At 45.2% G+C, this 18,860-nt stretch overlaps 1 protein-coding gene across 2 annotated transcripts in view; it reads left to right on the top strand.

Moving 5' to 3' along the window:
* Window positions 1-111: 111 nt before the first annotated feature.
* The window catches only part of GPM6B (glycoprotein M6B), a 30,229-nt gene continuing 11,480 nt past the window's right edge, over window positions 112-18,860 (top strand). For both annotated transcript variants that reach the window (XM_010187945.1, XM_010187946.1), the window contains exons 1-3: window positions 112-172; window positions 7,397-7,516; window positions 17,398-17,584. In XM_010187945.1, the coding sequence (XP_010186247.1) occupies window positions 112-172; window positions 7,397-7,516; window positions 17,398-17,584 (368 nt within the window). The remainder of the gene's footprint in view (window positions 173-7,396; window positions 7,517-17,397; window positions 17,585-18,860) is intronic.

Here is an 18,860-nt window from a genome sequence, read left to right as displayed (position 1 = left end):
CCGCTCAATCACTGCCGCCGTAAATAGGAGACGGAAGGGAGTGAGAAAGGAGGCGAAGAGAAAAAGTGCTTGCCGGGGGGGGAGGGGGGGGCGGCATTTTTGGTGGATGGTATGAAGCCAGCCATGGAAACTGCAGCGGAGGAAAATGCAGAACAAAGCCAAGAGAAAAAAGGTACCCAGGGGTCTAACAATAGCCTGTTTAAAGCTTTTCATTCAGGGGGCTTTAAGAGGTTTAGGCCAGTTTTGTCACTTTTTCGAATAGCTCTTAAACAATCGTTACTGCATCTTCGGGCTCTCAGCCGTCCTTTCCTGCATGGCTTGACAACACATTAATAGAGCAGCAATCTCTCTGTCTGCGTCTGTATTCGCTCTGAATCTGTCCTAACCCTACCAGAAACGATGTCTTCTTGTTGCCGGGTCTTTGACAGGTTTTGGTGGATTTGGTTTCCAGAGGTAGCGTGTGCCTGTGTGTCTGCATGTTGTTTTCAGAGCCGTAATCTGGTGTCTTCGTTGAGACTAGCCGTGCAGCGAGGCTTTGCAAAGCAGTGTGGGAGACCTAGGTTATTAAAACATACAATAAATTGTCGTATCACACAACCTTTGTGTTGTTAGCTTGGTGACAAATGCTGCTCTAATTTTAAATTCCTTTTCCGTGGTGTTGTCTGGGAAATTTTGTTTCTGTGGAGATCTGCCTGTACTATGATAACGGGGAATGATGCAGTGAGTTTCACACCATTAGGTTTCAGGATGCGTTAATCACCGGGCATTGCTGCTTAATGGAGAGAACAATTCCAGGGTAGCGGTTCTGCGGTGCAGGAGGAGAGGTGCTTCATCCACCTCAGCCTTACAGGTGATTTATTTGGTCTGAAGTGTTGAACTTCAGAGGGTAAATTCAACTAGCAAAGGACTAGGTTTTGATTTTGCATCATGTAACTTGTGCCAAATCAATGTCCCTCTTCAGTGTTGCAGACTGCTGTACAAACCGTAGCAATATTTTTTTGTCCAAGACGCAGCAGTAACAAAATTATGAGAATGTCCACAGCTTTTTTTACATGCGTCATAATATACTTTCAAACCTGTTGTGTATCTGTTAAAGCAGTCTGAGTATCTTACAGGCATATACAACTGATACACAACTAGACATTTCCCCAAATAGGGTTGTTTAATTTAGTGTTGAACAGTTTGGATGTGAATGTAATGATAAATTTTGGTACTGTCCAGTACCACATTTTGTTTTCCTACTTTGAATCTGATTCCTCCTACGGTCTTTGTATAACTCAAACCTAGCTTCAGTTTCAAGTAAATGAAATTTGTCAAGTGATTAGACATAGTACTACATAATCCTTTAGGGATTTCACAAAAGGAGGTCCACTGATGAGAGATTAAAGCCTGAAAGCCATTAGTGTATGTGGACAATAACCCACCTCACGGCAGATTCTGAGTAATTAATGTACAAAACGTCCTAAATACCTTGGCTGTAAAACCGGCTTGAACTCATAAATCATTCTTCAAAAATCACAGCAATTTTTGCTTCTGATTGATGAGTTTCTCTTAAACGGATAGAACTTGCGTTCAGTAAACACCAAAGAAAGTTGTCTGTGTGCATTAGCAGCTGTGCGAAAGGAAATGTGTTGCTGAGTCTGTTTATGACGAGTTTATGGTTTCCCTTTTATTTTGGCAAGGATGAAAGCACAACATGTAGAACAGTAAATCTGTTACCAAGTCAAGGTGGTTGATCTGTTGCTTTCATAGGATGCAAGCAGGGGAACTTCCTATCTTAGTTTTACTACCATTTCCTACTTTTTCTGTGGTAATTTTATACTTTAGATCTGTTCTGTAGACATATGTCTCTAACAATTAAAGGCTTTGTTCTTGCCAGTTCCCTAATTTCTGAAAGTAACACATGGTCTCTCACATTATGCTCTTTATGTCTGTTCACTTAAATTCCCGATATGTTTCACAGGGAATTAAAATGCAGAAAGCTGAAACAGTCCTGCTCATAGTTTCAATACCAAAATAAATAGCCCAGATCCCCTGCAAAGTTACTGCCATGAAGCAGTGATTTAGGAGTTATATTTGGGTTTGGGGGGCAGATTTCCCCCAAATAGAGCGTGTAGCCCAGTCAGGTTTTTAGATGGGCTCAGCAGGCATCAGGTATCTCTGAAATGGCAAAAAAGGGCTCTTTCACCAGCAGCTCTCATGAGAAAGAATGAGCTTTTCCTCTGTGTGAAGAAACTTCCTAGAAAATGCTGCTGCTTCACTTTGGGGTGTAGAACAGAAGCTGACCCCTTCAAAAATGCGTCCATTTACTGGATCTCCTGCCTGCTGTGCCTCATGTGCTTGCAAATCTCGCTTCTTCTCCCGAGACCCCACCGGGACCTGGTGCAATGGCTGTCCCCTGTGAGGTGCCCTGCATCTGAGGCAGCCGCCAGAGCCTGGAGCAATTCAAGCTCTATCGCAGAGTCTTTTAACTCTTCCTTCCAGAAATGAATTGCCAAGTCCAAAGAGATAAACCAGCGTCAGAGGGGGCTTGGGGGGGATGTCTTGATTGCTAATACTGAGCTGCAGAGGGTCCTGAGCATTTTGCTTTGGGTGTTGCAGTTCAAACACAGTATGCTTTGCACTGCCAAGTCCAGGGTAAAGCGTCTGCATTTACCTATTAGCAAATTGTACTTTTCAGCTAAGAGGTTTTGGTTTTCCTTTACCAGAATTTGAAACTGCAGGTTTCCAGGTCGTGTTTTTTAATGCGAGGACCTCCTCAGTGATGTACTGTAATTGTGTAGAAAAGATACTTAGAGGAAGTTGTGCTGGGGCTATGTGCTGTCCATATACAGGGCTCCCTGTACTCTGGAGGAGAATGCTGGAAAGCAGCCCTGCCCGGGCGCTTGGGATGAGCATTGAGAGCTATTTCCAGTTCGAGCACCTGAGATGGTCAGATCTGAACGGTGGTGCCACATAGGTACTGGTTTGTGTTCCCCATCCCTGTAGGAAAAGGCGGCTGGCCAGCTATTTTGGATTGCAACGTAGTTTAGGCGATTTGCACAAGCTGGTGCACTTTATGAATATTTACTGATTGGTAATTGAAAATGGTTGATCTCATTTAGATTCATAAAGTTCGCTAGATTGTGTATGAATTCCAGTTTTCTATTTTCGTGGTGGTTTTTGTGAATCCCCTGCCTGATTCAGGAAGTGATACTGCCCAGCTGATGGATTCAGTGTTTATCAGACATTTGTTTCTGTGCATCCAGATGAGTGGCTGCTGCCCCAGTTTTTTTAATTGGAAATGGAACAACACCCGTGTTGATGGAGATAAGAAATAAGTCAGCTTTATATTGTGTATCGGCAGCCCTTATCAGAGGAGAACACCATGAGCAAGCCGAAGCAAAATGTTTAACAGATACTTTACAGGGCTGCAGGACAGATTGGATGCATTTTAAAGATGAAGGTTTACAAATTATTACAAATGACAGGGTTTATCTTGCAGGCATTAAATTAAATCAAAACGTGAGGACTGGGCAGGCAGATTTACTGAGGTGGAATAAACAAGAAAAACGAAATGCCGTTTTGCATCAGCAGTGAAGGATATAGATCCTGATACACATTAACAGGGACAAGAAGTTTCCCTTTTCATTTAACTAGGAGAAATGCTCCCATGTTGCGAAATTATAAAAAACAAACACAGAAACCAAAAACCCAACAGTGGATGACCACGGTGAATTCGCCGATTACACATGGGAGGATGGAGGAAAGCCATTACCCTACAATGTCGTTTCCTTATACAAATGCATATGGTGTTCAAATTGCGTATGCTGTGCCGAGGAATAATGAAAACCAGCCTGAGCAGCTGGACCCGAGGTTCCTTTTAATTGGCTCTTCCTGACTAATGTGCTCTCGATGAAAGACGACCTCGTGCTCAGGAATGGCTGGGAGCTTTATTATTTTCATCGTCTATGAAGCCATCTTTCCGGTTTTAAACTCTAAACAGGCAAACATACGCTAGTAAAAGATAGAGGATACGTCTCTCAAGCACAACTGTGTCCAGTAGTGTAAATAGAGCTGCTGAAGTGTGACGTGAGAAAGGAATGAATTAATGTGCAATTTATTTCACTTTTAGCGAAGTTCTGTATATGCAGTGAGCTTATGACACTTTTGTGCATCACAGACGTATTTTGCATTACAGCAAATTGAAGAGATTGCCTTTTTTATATGCGTGTTATGGTTATTAGGCAAAATTTTGAAACATACTCCCTTCATGTTAGGCTGACACGATGACTTCAGAGCTGTCGGGCCGTTTGAAGATTTTTAGTATGCTAAAATTTTTGCTAAAAATAACCCCAAACATATTTCTTCCCGTTTCAAGCAGTTTATTGGTGTTTCAGATCCCCTGAAAACAACAACTGCTCTAAGTCCCTGAAGAATATGACTGTAGGAAGAGAGGTCCAGCCCAGGGAGAATCTGGGACACGCGATATTCTGGGGATAATAATTTGGCAGGCTTAGTGATTTAGGTTTTAATGAATAGGATTTGGTTTTTAAATAAGAGGGGGTTGAAAAACACTCAGAGAACGCACTTGTATTGGTCCAAATGACCTGACGAAAGCAGAAAACCTTGACATATGTGCCACAGGGTATGGCAACGGGGGGAAAAATACCCCAGATGGCGCTGAGCGTGCACAATGGACTCTGCAGTGGGAGCAAAGGGGCTGAAGAGGGGAGAAAAGAGAGATGGAGGGAACCCCCTTCAGTTACTCTGACCTTTCCCCATTTTTTGCCCAGCCTTGCACCTCATGCAGTATTCATCACCAGATGATAAACAACCAAATGACAGCCCCTGCTTCATCAGCTGCGATGGGTGAACATCCCAACTGTTTGTTTCGTCTCAAACCATACACGAAATGCAGCGAGTGTGAGGATGTGGGGCGCTGGGGATTTTATTATGGGCGTGCAAGGTGATTTATCCCAATGAATATCGAACACTGCAGTCGCCGTCAGTGGGACATGAAAACAGCGCCAGTCCTGTAGCTGCTGCGTCTGTGCAAGATCGAGTACAACCTGGTGCAAGGAGGCCTCGAGCTGTATGAGCTTGGCTGTGCATGGAGAGTATTGCAACCTAGGCCTGGGAAGGCAGTTTGTGTAGTTAGTTCCTCAAAAAGCAGAAGATAAGAAGTAATTTAAACAATTTTTCTTTCCTAACTATTTTGGGTACAGTGTTAAACTTCAATTCATACATGCTGTGTGCATTGGTTGTTGTGCCACTGCAGCTTGTGGGGCTTTTGCCCTGGTGGCGATTTGCACGCGTGGGCCTGGGTGGGTCCCAGTGAAGTCCCCAAAAAGATACTCTTCATCTTCAGAGGTCGTGCCAGGCGTGCAGAGCCGTGGCTAAGTGGCTCTTTGCAGAGCAGTGGAAAAACTGAGGTTCCTCATGGAGTGTGAACGGGTTCCTAATGAAAGAAGCCCTGTTATCGCAAACTCAGAAACTGAAAAAAAGCCCCAACTTCATAGAACATTTTCACTTACAGAAATGATGCTTCCAAGCTTGCGTGCTATCTCCACATCTCAGGGTTTGATGTTTGTCCCACAGCAGACAGTGGTGACTTCACCAGTGTCCCCCCCAGGCTAAGGGAGAAGGGCAGCTGCTGTTCTGCTGCCCTCAGCGAGGGGGTTTTGTAGCCACTCCAGGAGAAATCTCCAGTTGTGGGGTCTGGCGTGGTCGGATAAAATCCTTTTGGTGCCAAGGATTTGGTCCAGATGCTGCTGCAATGCGAATGAAGATTTTTTTTTCCTTCCCAGAAGTCTTTGCAGCTCATTTTGTTAAATTTCTTTATTTTAAAATCTGAATCTGTTACCAATGTCCAGCAAGTAGCTTCAAAAAAGCCAGAAGCAGATATTTGGGAGGGAGGGAGGAGACAGTATGCAGTACTAGGAAGGACTTCTGTTATTTTCCATTTTGTATCCAATTCAATTATGGTGGCGTTCCTTGTGATCTCAGAAACAGGATTGTTCCTGTGTTAGCAGAAGGAGATGATATCATCCTGAGCGCACACAGACATTTTGGAACAATCTTTTCGACACATTTTGAATTTGGTTGTGCTCGTTAGATGTGGAACATAAATATACTACCTCATACCAGCTTGCTGGTAGAGAGGGGAGAAATACCAAGCCACAAAATATCCTTTAGAGAGCCAAGTTTGTACCCCAAACCCAAAAGACGACCTTAGTATAGGAGGTCATTTCCCCATGTAGGAGATGAACAAATTCCTGTTTCAAATCTTGAGATCCAACATTCGGATTCAAGGCCAAGGGTTTTTTCTCTTCTTGACATATGCAAACCTAGCTGAGCCAAACTCCTCCTTGCACCAGCAGCAAAACCACACGAGAGAGGGACCAGGTCCAGGACCTTTGTAGCCCCTCACAGGCCAGAAATGTATGGCATTCCTACTCCTCCTGACCCCCAGAATTTGTCTCTGGTCTAGTAGATGGATTTACAGCCTTGAAACCTTCCCTTTCTCAATACGCCCTAACGCTGCTGAATGGGATTTATTTTTGCCGAAGATGATGGTTACTTTCTCATTTAGCCCCGGCAGAGTGAGACTCTGGTGCATTTCAAATAAAGCTCGGCCTGTCTCACCCTGGCAGCCTTACCAAAGCCGTAGCGGTGCCGAGGGGGCACAGGTAGGTTCAGAAGCAGTTTGGTGGTGTTTCGCCAGTGGCCTCTTTCACAGACCCATGCTGATGAGTGTGTGAGTGGGGCAGGTGTGTTACTGCACATGAGATCTCATTACTGAGCTTCATCTGCCCTCTGAAAAGGTGAGGAGAAGCATAACTTCTCTCCTTCACTGCAAACCTGGAACAAGTCGATTTTAACATACTTGGTCCAGATTTTTGGACGTGAGCAGAGCCTACGTGAAACAAAGCCTGCAGCTTGGTTTTTTTTCATGCGAGAAAGCAACAGAGCAAACTTGGTGTTTGCTCTGCCTCTACACATGTCAATAACCACTTTTTTTGACAAATTTAGAATATTTTTTAGAAAACCAAAACAGGTAACATGTTTTTCCGTTACTTTGTCTTTCTTTACTTTTGGAAAACTCTTTGCCATGGACAAAGGGAGGGAGATGTGAGAGTGGGTGGGGAGGAAGGAATAGGGAGTCCTTCCTTATGTGTTTAATTTAAATCCTAGGTGGAGCTTTAGCTTTTCAGCCTTTCTTAACACATGTGTGAGCATATCCCTGTCGATGTCCCTCCCAGCCCCTCCCTTGCTTTTGGTAAAGTTAATGTTGTTTCACTTCTGAAACTACAGCGTGTTTTTCCGGGCTCTTATTTTAATAAAGTTAAATGACTGAAAGTACTGAACTAAAACTTGCTGGTGACACTGACTTTTTACCACCTAAAATTGGCAGTGATCACCAGACCAGAAATGGAAATTGGCAGGTACCACTGGATGTACAGGAGTTCAAGGCCACACCGGTACCATCATGTGCCAGCAGTGAGAGGCAATGTTAGTCCTTTGGGGATTCAAGGTAAATAAAGGGCTGGGTGAAAGGGAAATGGAGAGTTCAGAAATGGGAGTAGCATAAACCTAATGCTTTGCACTAGTCGTAAAAATTTAACATAAATGTTCTTCTGTTTTCCTTGTTTTATTTGTTAAGGCTGTAAAGGGTTTAGTTCTTATGTATGAATACTTGACATGAATTTAAATTTGGTTTTTAATGCTTTAAAGACAATAATGTGTGGTGAGGGACCCTTCCCTTTTCACTGTGCTACCCGATGGCTTCAAAACTGTTTACAGGTGAGACAGCGTGGTCTGGATTTTGTAAGCAGGTGAATCTGTCAGACTCATCAGCCAGAAATGCAGCAGACAGCACATCAACCGTACTGCTCTCCTACAGTATTCTTCCTAGACAATATTCTGTGGTTTCGTTTGCATTTTTCCCTTGCTAGAAGCAGTAAATGCCTATGTCAAGAGTCCAAGGGAGGATATCAGCAGAGGCTTTAAAAATGATTCGGTGACTCCACGTGCCTGCCCTTTCAATATCTGCCTTGAGACTTCACAAAGATCTTATTTTGTTTTCCTGAAGCTTTATTTTAAGGGTCTGGGGAAAATTTAGTTTTGAAGCATCTCAAAAAGGCACCTGAAACCAAGCACACGATTGATTGCACTGGAAAATTCCAGTCTGACTGAGGGTTAACACAGCAAAGGATATAAATGCTCAGAGATGGCATTTGCAGCTAGCTCTAGCCTGCAATCCTCTTCTCTTTATGGAGCTGATTGACTGAAGCCTGCTTGACAGCTTGTTTGCTGGAGATGCCTGCCTCCGCAGCAGAGACTTCAACAGCAATCACAGGGAAATATTCACCAAAGCTTGCTTCCTCATCCTGCCCTTTTCCGTTATATTTTTGTACACAATTTGTTCTTTAGGATTCAAGTGTTTATGTATTTCAAAATGGCTTTTTTTTTTTTTGCAAGTACTTAAGTTGCAGATCATGATCTTCAGTATCGATTTTGATCATATTTTATGGCAATTTACGTGGGTGACAGACTTGGGGCTGCCAGAAGACATTCCCAGACCTCAGATGAGTGCACGTGGGATATTTTATACATGGAAGAGATGCTTCAGGAAGGAGCGATAGATGATGAGTGCTGCCTTCCTGGGCTGTGGAGGACACAGAGGGAGCAGGCCAGGTGCCTGGCTGTCAGGCTCTTGTGCCCCATCAGCTGTCCCCAGTGATCAGACACGTCCGTATGTGCTGGGGGCACAGAGGAGACGCAGAGCCTTCTGTCATAGCAGCTGGGAGTCTGGCACCTAAACTGCTGCTAGAAACCCGTATTTAGGCAACTGAACCCTATTCAGGCTGCCTTGGGAATCTTCCTGAAATAACATGCAGGTAAATGTAGTGCCTGCCATGGAGGAGTTGAAGATGAGAGGGGTCTTGCTGATGGGGGTAAAGAAACCCCACCAACAAAGCCCAGATATGCCAGTGCAAGGGATGGCACTTTAAATAGCTGCACTTAAAGAAATTAAAAGGTTTTCAGGCAGTAATGAAACTGCTCTGAACAGGTCCTGAGTAAGATCAATCTGCCAGTGATGGATTAGCCACAGTGAAAATATTGGTCTTAGCTCCTTTCCCTTTGATCGGAGGAAAATGTCACTCCAGTCTCAACACAAGGCACCGCTGTAATGCACCTCCCTTCAGAACTGGCATACAGCTCCCCTTTGCTGGGGGGCATTGGCTGCTGTGCCGAGATAAACTCTCCATTTCTTTGACAAGCCACGTTATTTCTGGGGTGCCTTTGCAGTACAGAGATTTCTGCTTTGCCTCCCATGTCAGCGTCCAAATGGACATCGCTGGGAGAGCACCTCTGTAGCATCCTCGTGGCATCCACCTCTTCTCCCGGGGTCTCCACCTATGACATGATCTCCCTTCTCCATTTTAGGCTTTATTCTGGCACTTGAGCAACGAGGGAAGAGTGAGCGTAGGATATTCACTGCGGTGCTGGAGCCAAGACATCCCCAGAACACCTGCAAGCTTAGGGAGCCTTTCAAAATGCCCAAAACACTTTTTTTTTCTTCCCAGGAAGCAAAGTACCATCTTTTCCTTTAGTCAGAGAAACTTAGCAAATGGTTGCTTAACATGAGCTTAGCTGTAGGCGCTCTTCCAGGCTGAGTGGGTGTTGTTTGCTTTATAGGAATCTTTTTTTTTTTTTAAATTTTCTTAACTTGCTTCTCCCAGATGCTGGGAGGTGTTTCAGCTGCTTTGCAAGCGCATAAGGACATGCGAATATGAAGTATCTCACTGAAACAGCCTGCTCCCTTACTGAAGCAAGCTTAAATTTGGAGACTCAACTGGGAAAATACTGGCATGAAAACACTTGCAGGGCAAAGGACCTCTGCAGCAAAGGACCTCTGCAAAGGACCTCTGTTCAGGTTTCTCACTACTTCTCTAGTTCCATGGTTGGGTAAACATCTGGGAAGATCTTGGCATCTTCAGATAGCTCTGAAATGGAGAATTTACCTTCCAAATTGTAGATCCACCAGGCTGAAATCCCCACACACGCTGCTTTAGGCTCTCAGCTCTAGGGAGAGAGAGGTTGTGTTTCTGTTTGCTTCTTTGTAGCTAGGGAGGAGCCAACTGGGGCAGCGGTCAGTAGCAGTGGCTGAAATCCAGTGTGGCAAAAGTCTTGCTCTCCTGGTGAGTGCTGAAGGCTGAGGAGAGAGAGGTGAGTTACAGCTGCCAGAAAGTTGGAGCTGAAAGTCTCAACTCCAGTCTTCCAGGTAAGATACTCACCTTTGGTTAAAGTCAGCCTTAAAAACTCTGTCAGCCAGGTACAGGTGAGGAAACCCAGTTGTCCTTACATCAGGTTTCACAGTGCTGCTGAGGTAGCCCATGGGGCTGAAATGCTTAGGTGCTTTTGTGCTTACCCTGGTGAGCTTGTCTGGGCCCTCAGGCATTTGAATATCTTTGGCAGTCTGCCCATTGCTTCAGCTGTTTTGCCTCTTTGTCTTGAGCTTGTCCAAAACCCGGGTTGGCACCTACTGAAGCAGCAGTTCTTGCGTGTTGACCCTACTGAGTGTTTCTCCAAGAAGGCAAAAGCAGGTGAAGCGAGGGGAGGGAGGCCAGGGTGAGGGCAGAGAGGAGGAACGTCTCCAGGCCCATTGAGCAGCAAGTTGTTGATTTGTCGATGGAGAGTTACAGTCGTAAGTTGGAGGAGATGCTGCCCTTGCTGGTGCAGTGTGTTTGCACTTTGAGCTCTTTGTGTCAATGAGCACTTCCACGTGCTCAGGCTGTGCAGAAGTCCCAAGGGTTGTTTTGAATAGTAAAAGTCTAGAACGAGTCTCCAGGAGGATTAATCCTGAAGCTTATGTCAATACTGCTTGAGCTATTCCTTATGTGAGAAGTCTCTTTTAAAATCAGCTGCTTAATTTTTGTCTGCAGAAGTAGTTTACAGCTAAAGAAGAAGTAGTTTATAGCTAAAGAAGATCCATCCTCAAGGATTCCCATGTGAACCTGTTTGAAGTAAGGCCTTTTCCAAACTATAGATTATGTATTGTTCTTCTGCCATGCTTTGCACTGTTTTATGGCCCAAAACTAAAACAGAGAAGACATGAATTAAAATAAACCAAGTTTTACGTGGCCTCTGTCTAAAAGCAGTAAAGCTGGACAAGAGCAATTCCCTCATCCCACTGCCTTATGGGGCAACGACGTTCTTCGTGTGCGGGTCTGGCTCCTTGCTCGCACACAGCAAACACATGGAATGGGATGGGATGGGATGGGATGGGATGGGATGGGATGGGATGGGGGCTTGCAGTAAGCATGGGTGTAGGGAGTCATATTTCATAGATTGTGCTGTCTGAAAAAGACGCCTTCAGAACATCTGGGAGCTTACTGAGCCTTCCAGAGGCTGGCAGTGATACTGATGGGGAGTGTGTGTATTTCAGTAAATTTGAAGAAGATAAATTAGATAAGGCCTATAAAAGACCATGCAGATCATCTGTCCTCACATGAAATAGGTTTAATTCCTGCAGTGGGAATGCTTCTTTTATTTTTTAATAGGAAGTGCTGATTTGAGCCTGAGATTTGAAGAAAAAAAGGGGATTATGTTTGCTGCTGTCTGTTTCAGAGTCTTCTCTGTGTCATTTAACAGCATCCGGAAGAGACAAATCTTGTCTTGGTAGAACAGCCTTTTTGTCCCATTTGAACGTCGTATTTTCTATAGTGAAAGGAAAAGAAAGAAGCTTTTGCTGTTGATGAGCACTGATAACCTTTGCGAGGGTGTTTGGGTTATTTTTGTTTAATCATGTTAGAAAAAAAAGTGTGCTTGATTTTACACCCGTGCTTTGCTGTATTTTTGCTGAAGTATTCGGGAGCAGCTTATTATCATTACTCATATGGTACCACAGAGATACTTGGTGCCTTATGGATTTAAAAACGGGTCTGCTAATGCTGCTGCCAGGCTGTGAGATGCTCGTTCTTAGCGTGCACCTGATCCTCCTTGTGTCTCTGCACTGGTTCCAGCACAGGAGGCCTGAGCCAAGATTTTTAATTCTCTGCTGAGAATTCTCTCTGAGCTTTCTGGCCCTCATGAAGAGTTCATTTTCAGTGGAAGTTAATTTCACAGCTTCTGATTTGGGGAGGACAGAAAAGCAAAATTAGGAAAGGTTGAACTTGAGAGGAAGTTTTCTGTGGAAGAGCTTTGTGGGAGGAAAATAAAGGATTTTCTCTACTTGAGCTCATCACTTATTTAATGTACTTAATCCAAAAGTGTGGTGAGTATTTATTGCCATTAATAACAGGTTTTAGCTTTGCGTCTCGTTTTGTTAATCAGCAAAATGTAAGTTGAAGAGGAATAGGTAAGGACAGAGCTTCAACAAAGACTTCCAAGTGATTGAACACACACAGCCTTTTTATTTTAGTGCCCTATTAAAGTGTGGAGAGAAATTTGTCGCATGCTTTAAACTTACCCTTGTAAGATGAAATGTTTTATCTTCTTGTGCTGCTGCCACTGACCCTTGACTGCTGGTGTGAGAAGCGAAGTTATCTTACTGCCCGGTGCTGGCTCATTCTCACGCAGGGAAGAAGGAGGTAAATTCCATTTTCCCTTCTGAGATATTAGTGTACTCCAGCATCCCTCACTGCTTCCCCCATAGCTGTCAGTCATGCTGTAAGGTGTGAAAATGTACATCCTAGCATGCATAAGCCATTCAGAATGGAGATTTTAAACAATACAGTAGGTGGCAGAAAGTAGTATTGGCATTTGCTTTCAGTGACATAAAGTTTATTGTCTGACAAAGACCCGTGGTAGTTTAGGGCTCTGCTGGTATAATGCACGCTTGGTAATCTTCCGCACTGGGGAAACAGGGAGTGAACGTAAAGCACTGACTTCTCTGCTTACATTTATTTGTGAATTGGGAGTAATGCTCCCAATGCTGTGTAATAATAAGCCTGATTTACATACACTGGCTGCATTTAACATGCTATCTAGTGCTCCAAGATGTTACCTCGTGCTTTTTCTTTCCTTGAGTCTCCTGCAACCTTCTTTTTGTTAAAACAAATCCTCCACACAGTGCTCCCTGAGCTGTGGTGCTGAAGCCAGCAGAGATCGTGGTTCTGTGGTGCGTCATGCTGTGTGATTTCTACCACATATTAACTGGACAGGTGTCCAGCATGCCAGGGTTTCTAAAAATGTGTTACACATTTACGGGAAGTAAGGGATGAGAAAAAGTGGTGCCCATTGCCTCATCTTTCAGGAGAGCAAGACAGATTTGTGGGAGGGGAAGAAATGAAACTGCTAAGAATAAGAGAGTGGGAACTAACTCAAAAAATGGCCACGGGAGCCTAGAGGTTTAGCTCCCTGAAATGGAGAGCTTTTCAAACCTCCTTTCAGGTTTTCTTTGTTCCTTGGGGTTTTGTTCTGTAGTGAGCTTGACTGTGGGATCAGTGGTTCATACCTGATGTACATCGAGGCACTACTTCAACCTAGGAGGAGTTTGGGACATTAGAGGGCAGGAGGCGTGGATACCCTTCCCTTACATCACGTTTTCCGTGCTTCACTCTGAGGGATGGCTTTGTGAACATGTGTCTGTCTCAGCTTTTCAAGTCTAGGCTTCAAAACCTGGTGTATGAACATCCTAGAGCAAGCCCTGGGACTCGAGACAGCTACCTGGACCCTTTGCATTGGCTTTTGTCATTTCCAAAGCATTGATGTTGTTGTTGTTTCACTCCGTCTTGACCTTTGTAGGATCAGGGTTAAGAATCTGAGAATTGCCAGAATTGCCCTTTTTTTTTTTCTTTTTTTAAGACCGCTTTCCATTAATTCCGCATTGCCTTGCTTTTCTGAGTTTAAATCTTAAAGCTGTACTTAAAGGACCAAAGAAGGTTTAGCCACAGAGTTGCCATTTGACACGGGAAATTGAATGGCTAAGCCGCTGTGTGTATGCCATAGCCTGTGCACGGCTGGGTGGGTTGTATAATTGTTCTTCAGACATTAAGCGACCAATTGCCGATTTGTGTACATATGTAGGTTCATCCTTTAACAATTTCCTTTGACTGATAGTTTCCAGGAGATTAAAAGAATAGCCAGTTCCTGGTTATTTTTCCCCTCTTCTCTTTATTTTTGTCCTTTAGCAAGAATATTCGTGTGTGTGTGTGTGTGTGTGTGTGTGTGTTTAATAGCATTCATTCCCTAGAGAATAATCTCAGTCCTTGTTTTAGCTGGTCTCCTTCTGAGAGTGTGTTAAATCTGTAGCCAAGATCACAGGCAGCTCTGGGCAAATCATTGGGCTGTTATTAACCTGCCTCCATGGCAACTGCTGCTCGCCAGCCCGAGGACAAAAAATGTTTTTATTCTGCTGAGTTGCACAAAAGGTTCTAGTGATGCCTTGCACAAAATGGCCATTGAAAGGGGGGATGCAGCGCTGTGTGTTTGCGCTCTACAGTTTCATATTTAAGTCGTTTTGCACTGGATATGCGAGTGGACGTACAGCTGAAAAGTGCAACGTGTTGGCCATACAGAAAGTAAAAACTAGCAGAAAATTGAGACTCAACTTATTTTAATACTACTTATTTTTGTCAGCTTCAGTTCACAGGCCTTCAGCCTGTGGTTGTCATCGATGCGTTGGCAAGTTACTTTGTGAGCATGAACTTGGCAAACATCATTTTGGGTTTTCGGTTGTACTGTATGAAGGTACTTTGCTGACATGGTGGCTCTCTGACTTAGAGAGAGAGATACCATAAAGCAGGTTGCCTGGAAAGCTTTCATTTTTTTAAGAAGCCCTCTGATTTGCTTCAGTGCCAGTTTGGGAAGCTTGGTCAGCCTGTCTTCGTTATGATGAGCTTCAAATTTAAGCTGGGTTTGAAAGCTGCTCCTGGCAGTACTGTTTTAGTCTTGCTTTAAAACAAAATTAGAAAAAAACCCAAACAGCTGTATTGTTCAGGCTAGGCATGGATTTAAGCTCCTCAAAAGGGCTCACAGTGGGATCTGTGGGGGGTCTGGCAGCCCCAGCGCCATGAGGAGGTTGCGTCGTGCCGTGAGGTACCCTCTGGCAGGAGGCTGTGCAGCGCTGCTGTCTATTTGGGTGCAGAATGACTGCCTGGATGGATGCTGTCTCTTGGAAACGTGCTGGTTTTGGTGCTTCCTGTGCTCCAGGACACTCTCCAGGGCCAACGTTCTGCTGGTGGCCTGGAAAGCCAAGTATGCAGTATGGGAGGGACGAGTACTTAATCTGGGGGGGTGTTAATTGTCAGTCCTGGGTCTACACCAATTTCTAGTTTTGTCAAGCAGGCTGACCTCATTTTCTGAAACCAGCAGCTTTTCTTTTGGACCTCAGGAGTCTCTTGGCTTTGCCTCCAGCTGTTTTCATTTCCTACCTGTGATAAGATCCTTCTGCGAAGCAGTCTGTGGATCAGCATGCCTAGGTGATCAGCCTCCTCCACACCAAGCAAGGATCTGGCCTTCAGTCACCTCCTTCAGGAGCGTGGCCCGAAAGGCTGTCCATTTTGTGCTGAGCTGTGGCCATCTCAGTGCTGAGGGTTGCCTGCTGGATGGGAGCGTGGTTACTCCTGGATAATCCTTCGCCGCTAATCTGGCGCCAGGTGCAGGCGTTTCTTGGATTAACTCAGGGAGGTTTGGGCCTGACCCGGGAGCAGATGCTGCGGAGGCGAGCCAGCCTCATGCGTGCCGCTGCCGCTGCGTCTGGCTCAGCAGCCGCGCTCGGGCAGATTCCCCAGAGCACAGGATCGCTCTGCAAGGTCTGGAGGCTGAGCTCGACTCTGGGCCTCTCTGATAAGGTGAAAACCAGAGATTATTTCCTCCGATAGCACGCTTTTGGATTCTGTTTGCCCCATCACTGCTACGCTGCAGTGGTTGTTCATTTGGCAGTATTTTTGTTGTGAAGATAGTTCCTACTGAGCGGACTCCAGCTGTGGGTTTGACTATAAAAGCTTCCCAGGCTTGCTTCCGTACAATTAAATCTTGTCTGCAGTTAGCGAAGTGGTGTTTCATAAGTCATTGCAGCAGTGAGAGCTGCTTAAGCCTGACTGAGACACTTGCTGGTGACTCTCTAAAAGGAGAGTTTCCCACTTGTGAAATGGGAAGGCTTTCAATTACGGGATGCATTTTATTCCCCAGTGCTCCACGGAAGTGCCTGCCCTGCAGCTCATTCATTAGTGAGAAAGGGAGGGCGATAAAAATAAACTTTCCTCGTGTGGTGGATGGAGACTTGCTGATCTTCCTGAGGACGTTTTGGGGCAGGAAGACGCGATGTATGCATTTGCCAGCTGTCTCCCTGCCTTCGAACGTGTTGTCCGTTTCACGCCTTCTGTAGGAGCAGCGACGTGCGACGCTGGTCACTCCATTAAGCGTTGTCTTAATGGCTTGTGCTTTGCGCAGTTGTATGAAACGCACATTAATGGAGACAGCTTAATGCCAGCACCCTGAAGTAATGAATTGGTATGGATCGCCATTACCATTATAGCGCAGTTAAAAGCTGTGTTTGTTTCCGATTTACATTTCCCCACTCTGCAAGCAGATGGGTTTTCAGGCCGCGCGGTCGGGAGGAACCTGGCAATTCAGCCGCAGCCTCCTTATTACAGGGTTTGCAGAGCAGCAGTTCTGGGGATGGGGGGTCTTTTGTTAACTCAGACTGCTTAAACAATGCATTTCATTAAAACTATGATTATGCTACCGCAGACTCTATTCAGGGATCACTGTGAGTCCGGTGTATCCTGTAAAGCTGGCAATGTATTGTCGGTGTAATACAGCTTCATCTCACTGCTCTCACTAAAAATTGCTACTCTTTGGCCTCCATTTGGTTTTCCTGTTGTTGGAATATCTGTATCTCTGTAACTTTATACAGATTTATACAAAAAAAGATACGTAGGAGCCCTGGGAAAGTATAGGGTAGCTAAGTTTTGCAGACTTAAATGTGTTCCTCTTCCAATGAAAGTTCAAAGTATCTTTTACTTTTCCAAACGGCTTCATTTTCTTGAGTGTTTGCTTCTCCGGCTTGCTGAATGGTGCCAGCATAGCAGGTGCTCCTGCCGTTGGTGATGCTGAAACGCAGTGAGCTCCCTATAAGCAGCTGAATCACAATGGATCACTTCAGCCAAGTGGTGTTTTTTTTTCTTTTTCCATTTCATGGGCTGTCTCATCGATCTCCTCTTGATCCTGTAAAGACAGGAGCACTCAGCCCGCTTTCTGGGCTTTCAGTCCATACCAACAGATCTGTAGGTCACTGCTTTAGAGGGTGATGCTGTCTTGCACCACCTATAGATTTTTGCTTAGTATGTCAATGCCTGGGCCTTTTAGTCCCTGTGGCTTTTACCAAGTGGAGGATGAATATCCTTTTCCTCATAATTTGCTTTTTGCTCATAATGTTTCTTTTGCTTTCTCTTTTCTGCTTAGGTTGCTTTGAATGTTGCATTAAGTGCCTAGGAGGAGTGCCATATGCTTCACTCGTGGCAACCATTCTCTGCTTCTCGGGGGTAGCATTGTTTTGTGGCTGCGGCCACGTGGCGCTCACGGGGACCGTGTCTATCCTCGAGCAGCACTTCTCCACGACTGCCAGTGACCATGCTTTGCTGAGTGAAGTGTAAGTATGCCTCCCATTTCCATTATTCCTCATTGCACCCTCATGCTAAATGAGCAGAGATGGAGCCAAACCTCAGTCTCCATCTCGGAGTAGCAGGCTGCTTGTTTGCCTAGTAGCACTCGGTGGTTTTTCAGTGTTCACGCACAAAGAACCAGAGTGTGTATCCTGCTTAACCTGTTTATACTGGAACCAATACTGTTTAATATCTTTATCAGTGCCAGAGTCAGTGGGATTGAGTGCACCCTCATCAGGTTTGCAGGTGACACCAGGCCAAGTGGTGTGGCTAGAGGGAAGGGATGCCTTTCAGAGGGACCTGGACAGCTTTTAGGAGTGTGTCCATGTGAATCTCAGGAAGTCCAGCAAGGCCAAGTGCAAGGTCCTGCACCTGGGTTGGGGCAGTCCCAAGGACAAGTTGGGTGTAAAATGGACTGAGAGCAGCACTGAGGAGAAGGACTTGGGGTACTGGTGGATGAAAAACTCAACGTGAGCCACCAGCGTGCATCTGCAGCCCAGAAGGCCAACCATATCCTGGGCTGCATCACAAGAAGTGTGACCAGCAGGATGAGGAAGGTGATTCTGCCTCTCTAATCTGCTTTGGTGAGACCCCCCCTGGAGTACCGCATCCAGCTGAAGAAAAAGCAGAAGAAAGATACGTACCTGTTGGAGCAGGTCCAGAGGAAGGCCTTGAAGATGATCAGAGGGATGGAGGGTCTGCCGTATGAGGACAGGTTGAGAGAGTTGAGGTTGTTCGGCCTGGAGAAGAGAAAGTTACGGAAGGACCTCGTAGCAGCCTTTCAGTACTTGAAAGGGGTTTATAGCCAAGATGGAGAAATGTAGTGACAGAACAAGGGGTAACAATTTTAATCTGAAAGAGGGTAGGTTTAGGTTTTGTTGGTGACACAAAGTTTGAAGCGATGACAGGAATAGCAGGGAAGTGGTGTTCTGTCCATCCCCCCCTCAGAAGAACGTGGACGGGTATTGCACTATGAGAAAGAAGAAACAGAAAAGACTGGAAAGAGCTTAAATGTTTGTCTCTGCAACCATAGCCTTTGGAAATAACCACTGTTGAAATATTCAGGGCTTTTGTGTTCCTGAGGCTCCTCCAGGACACCAGAGGAAGACCTGGAGGCCTGTGTCAGGGCCTACACCCAGCCTCACTGAGCCTCTTGTTCCTCTTGATGCTGAGGGACGAGTGGGTCCTGGGCTGTGGACTGGTGGCCTGAACATGCTGGGCCTTAGGAGACCCCCTCCAAGTGGACCGCCAGGCTTTGAAAAG

Source organism: Mesitornis unicolor, unplaced genomic scaffold (assembly GCF_000695765.1).
Source record: "Mesitornis unicolor isolate BGI_N332 unplaced genomic scaffold, ASM69576v1 scaffold30077, whole genome shotgun sequence".
In the NCBI taxonomy this organism is placed as follows: Eukaryota; Metazoa; Chordata; class Aves; order Mesitornithiformes; family Mesitornithidae; genus Mesitornis; species Mesitornis unicolor.
Note: the sequence above shows the minus strand (reverse complement) of the source record. Positions and strands in the feature narration are given on the sequence as shown.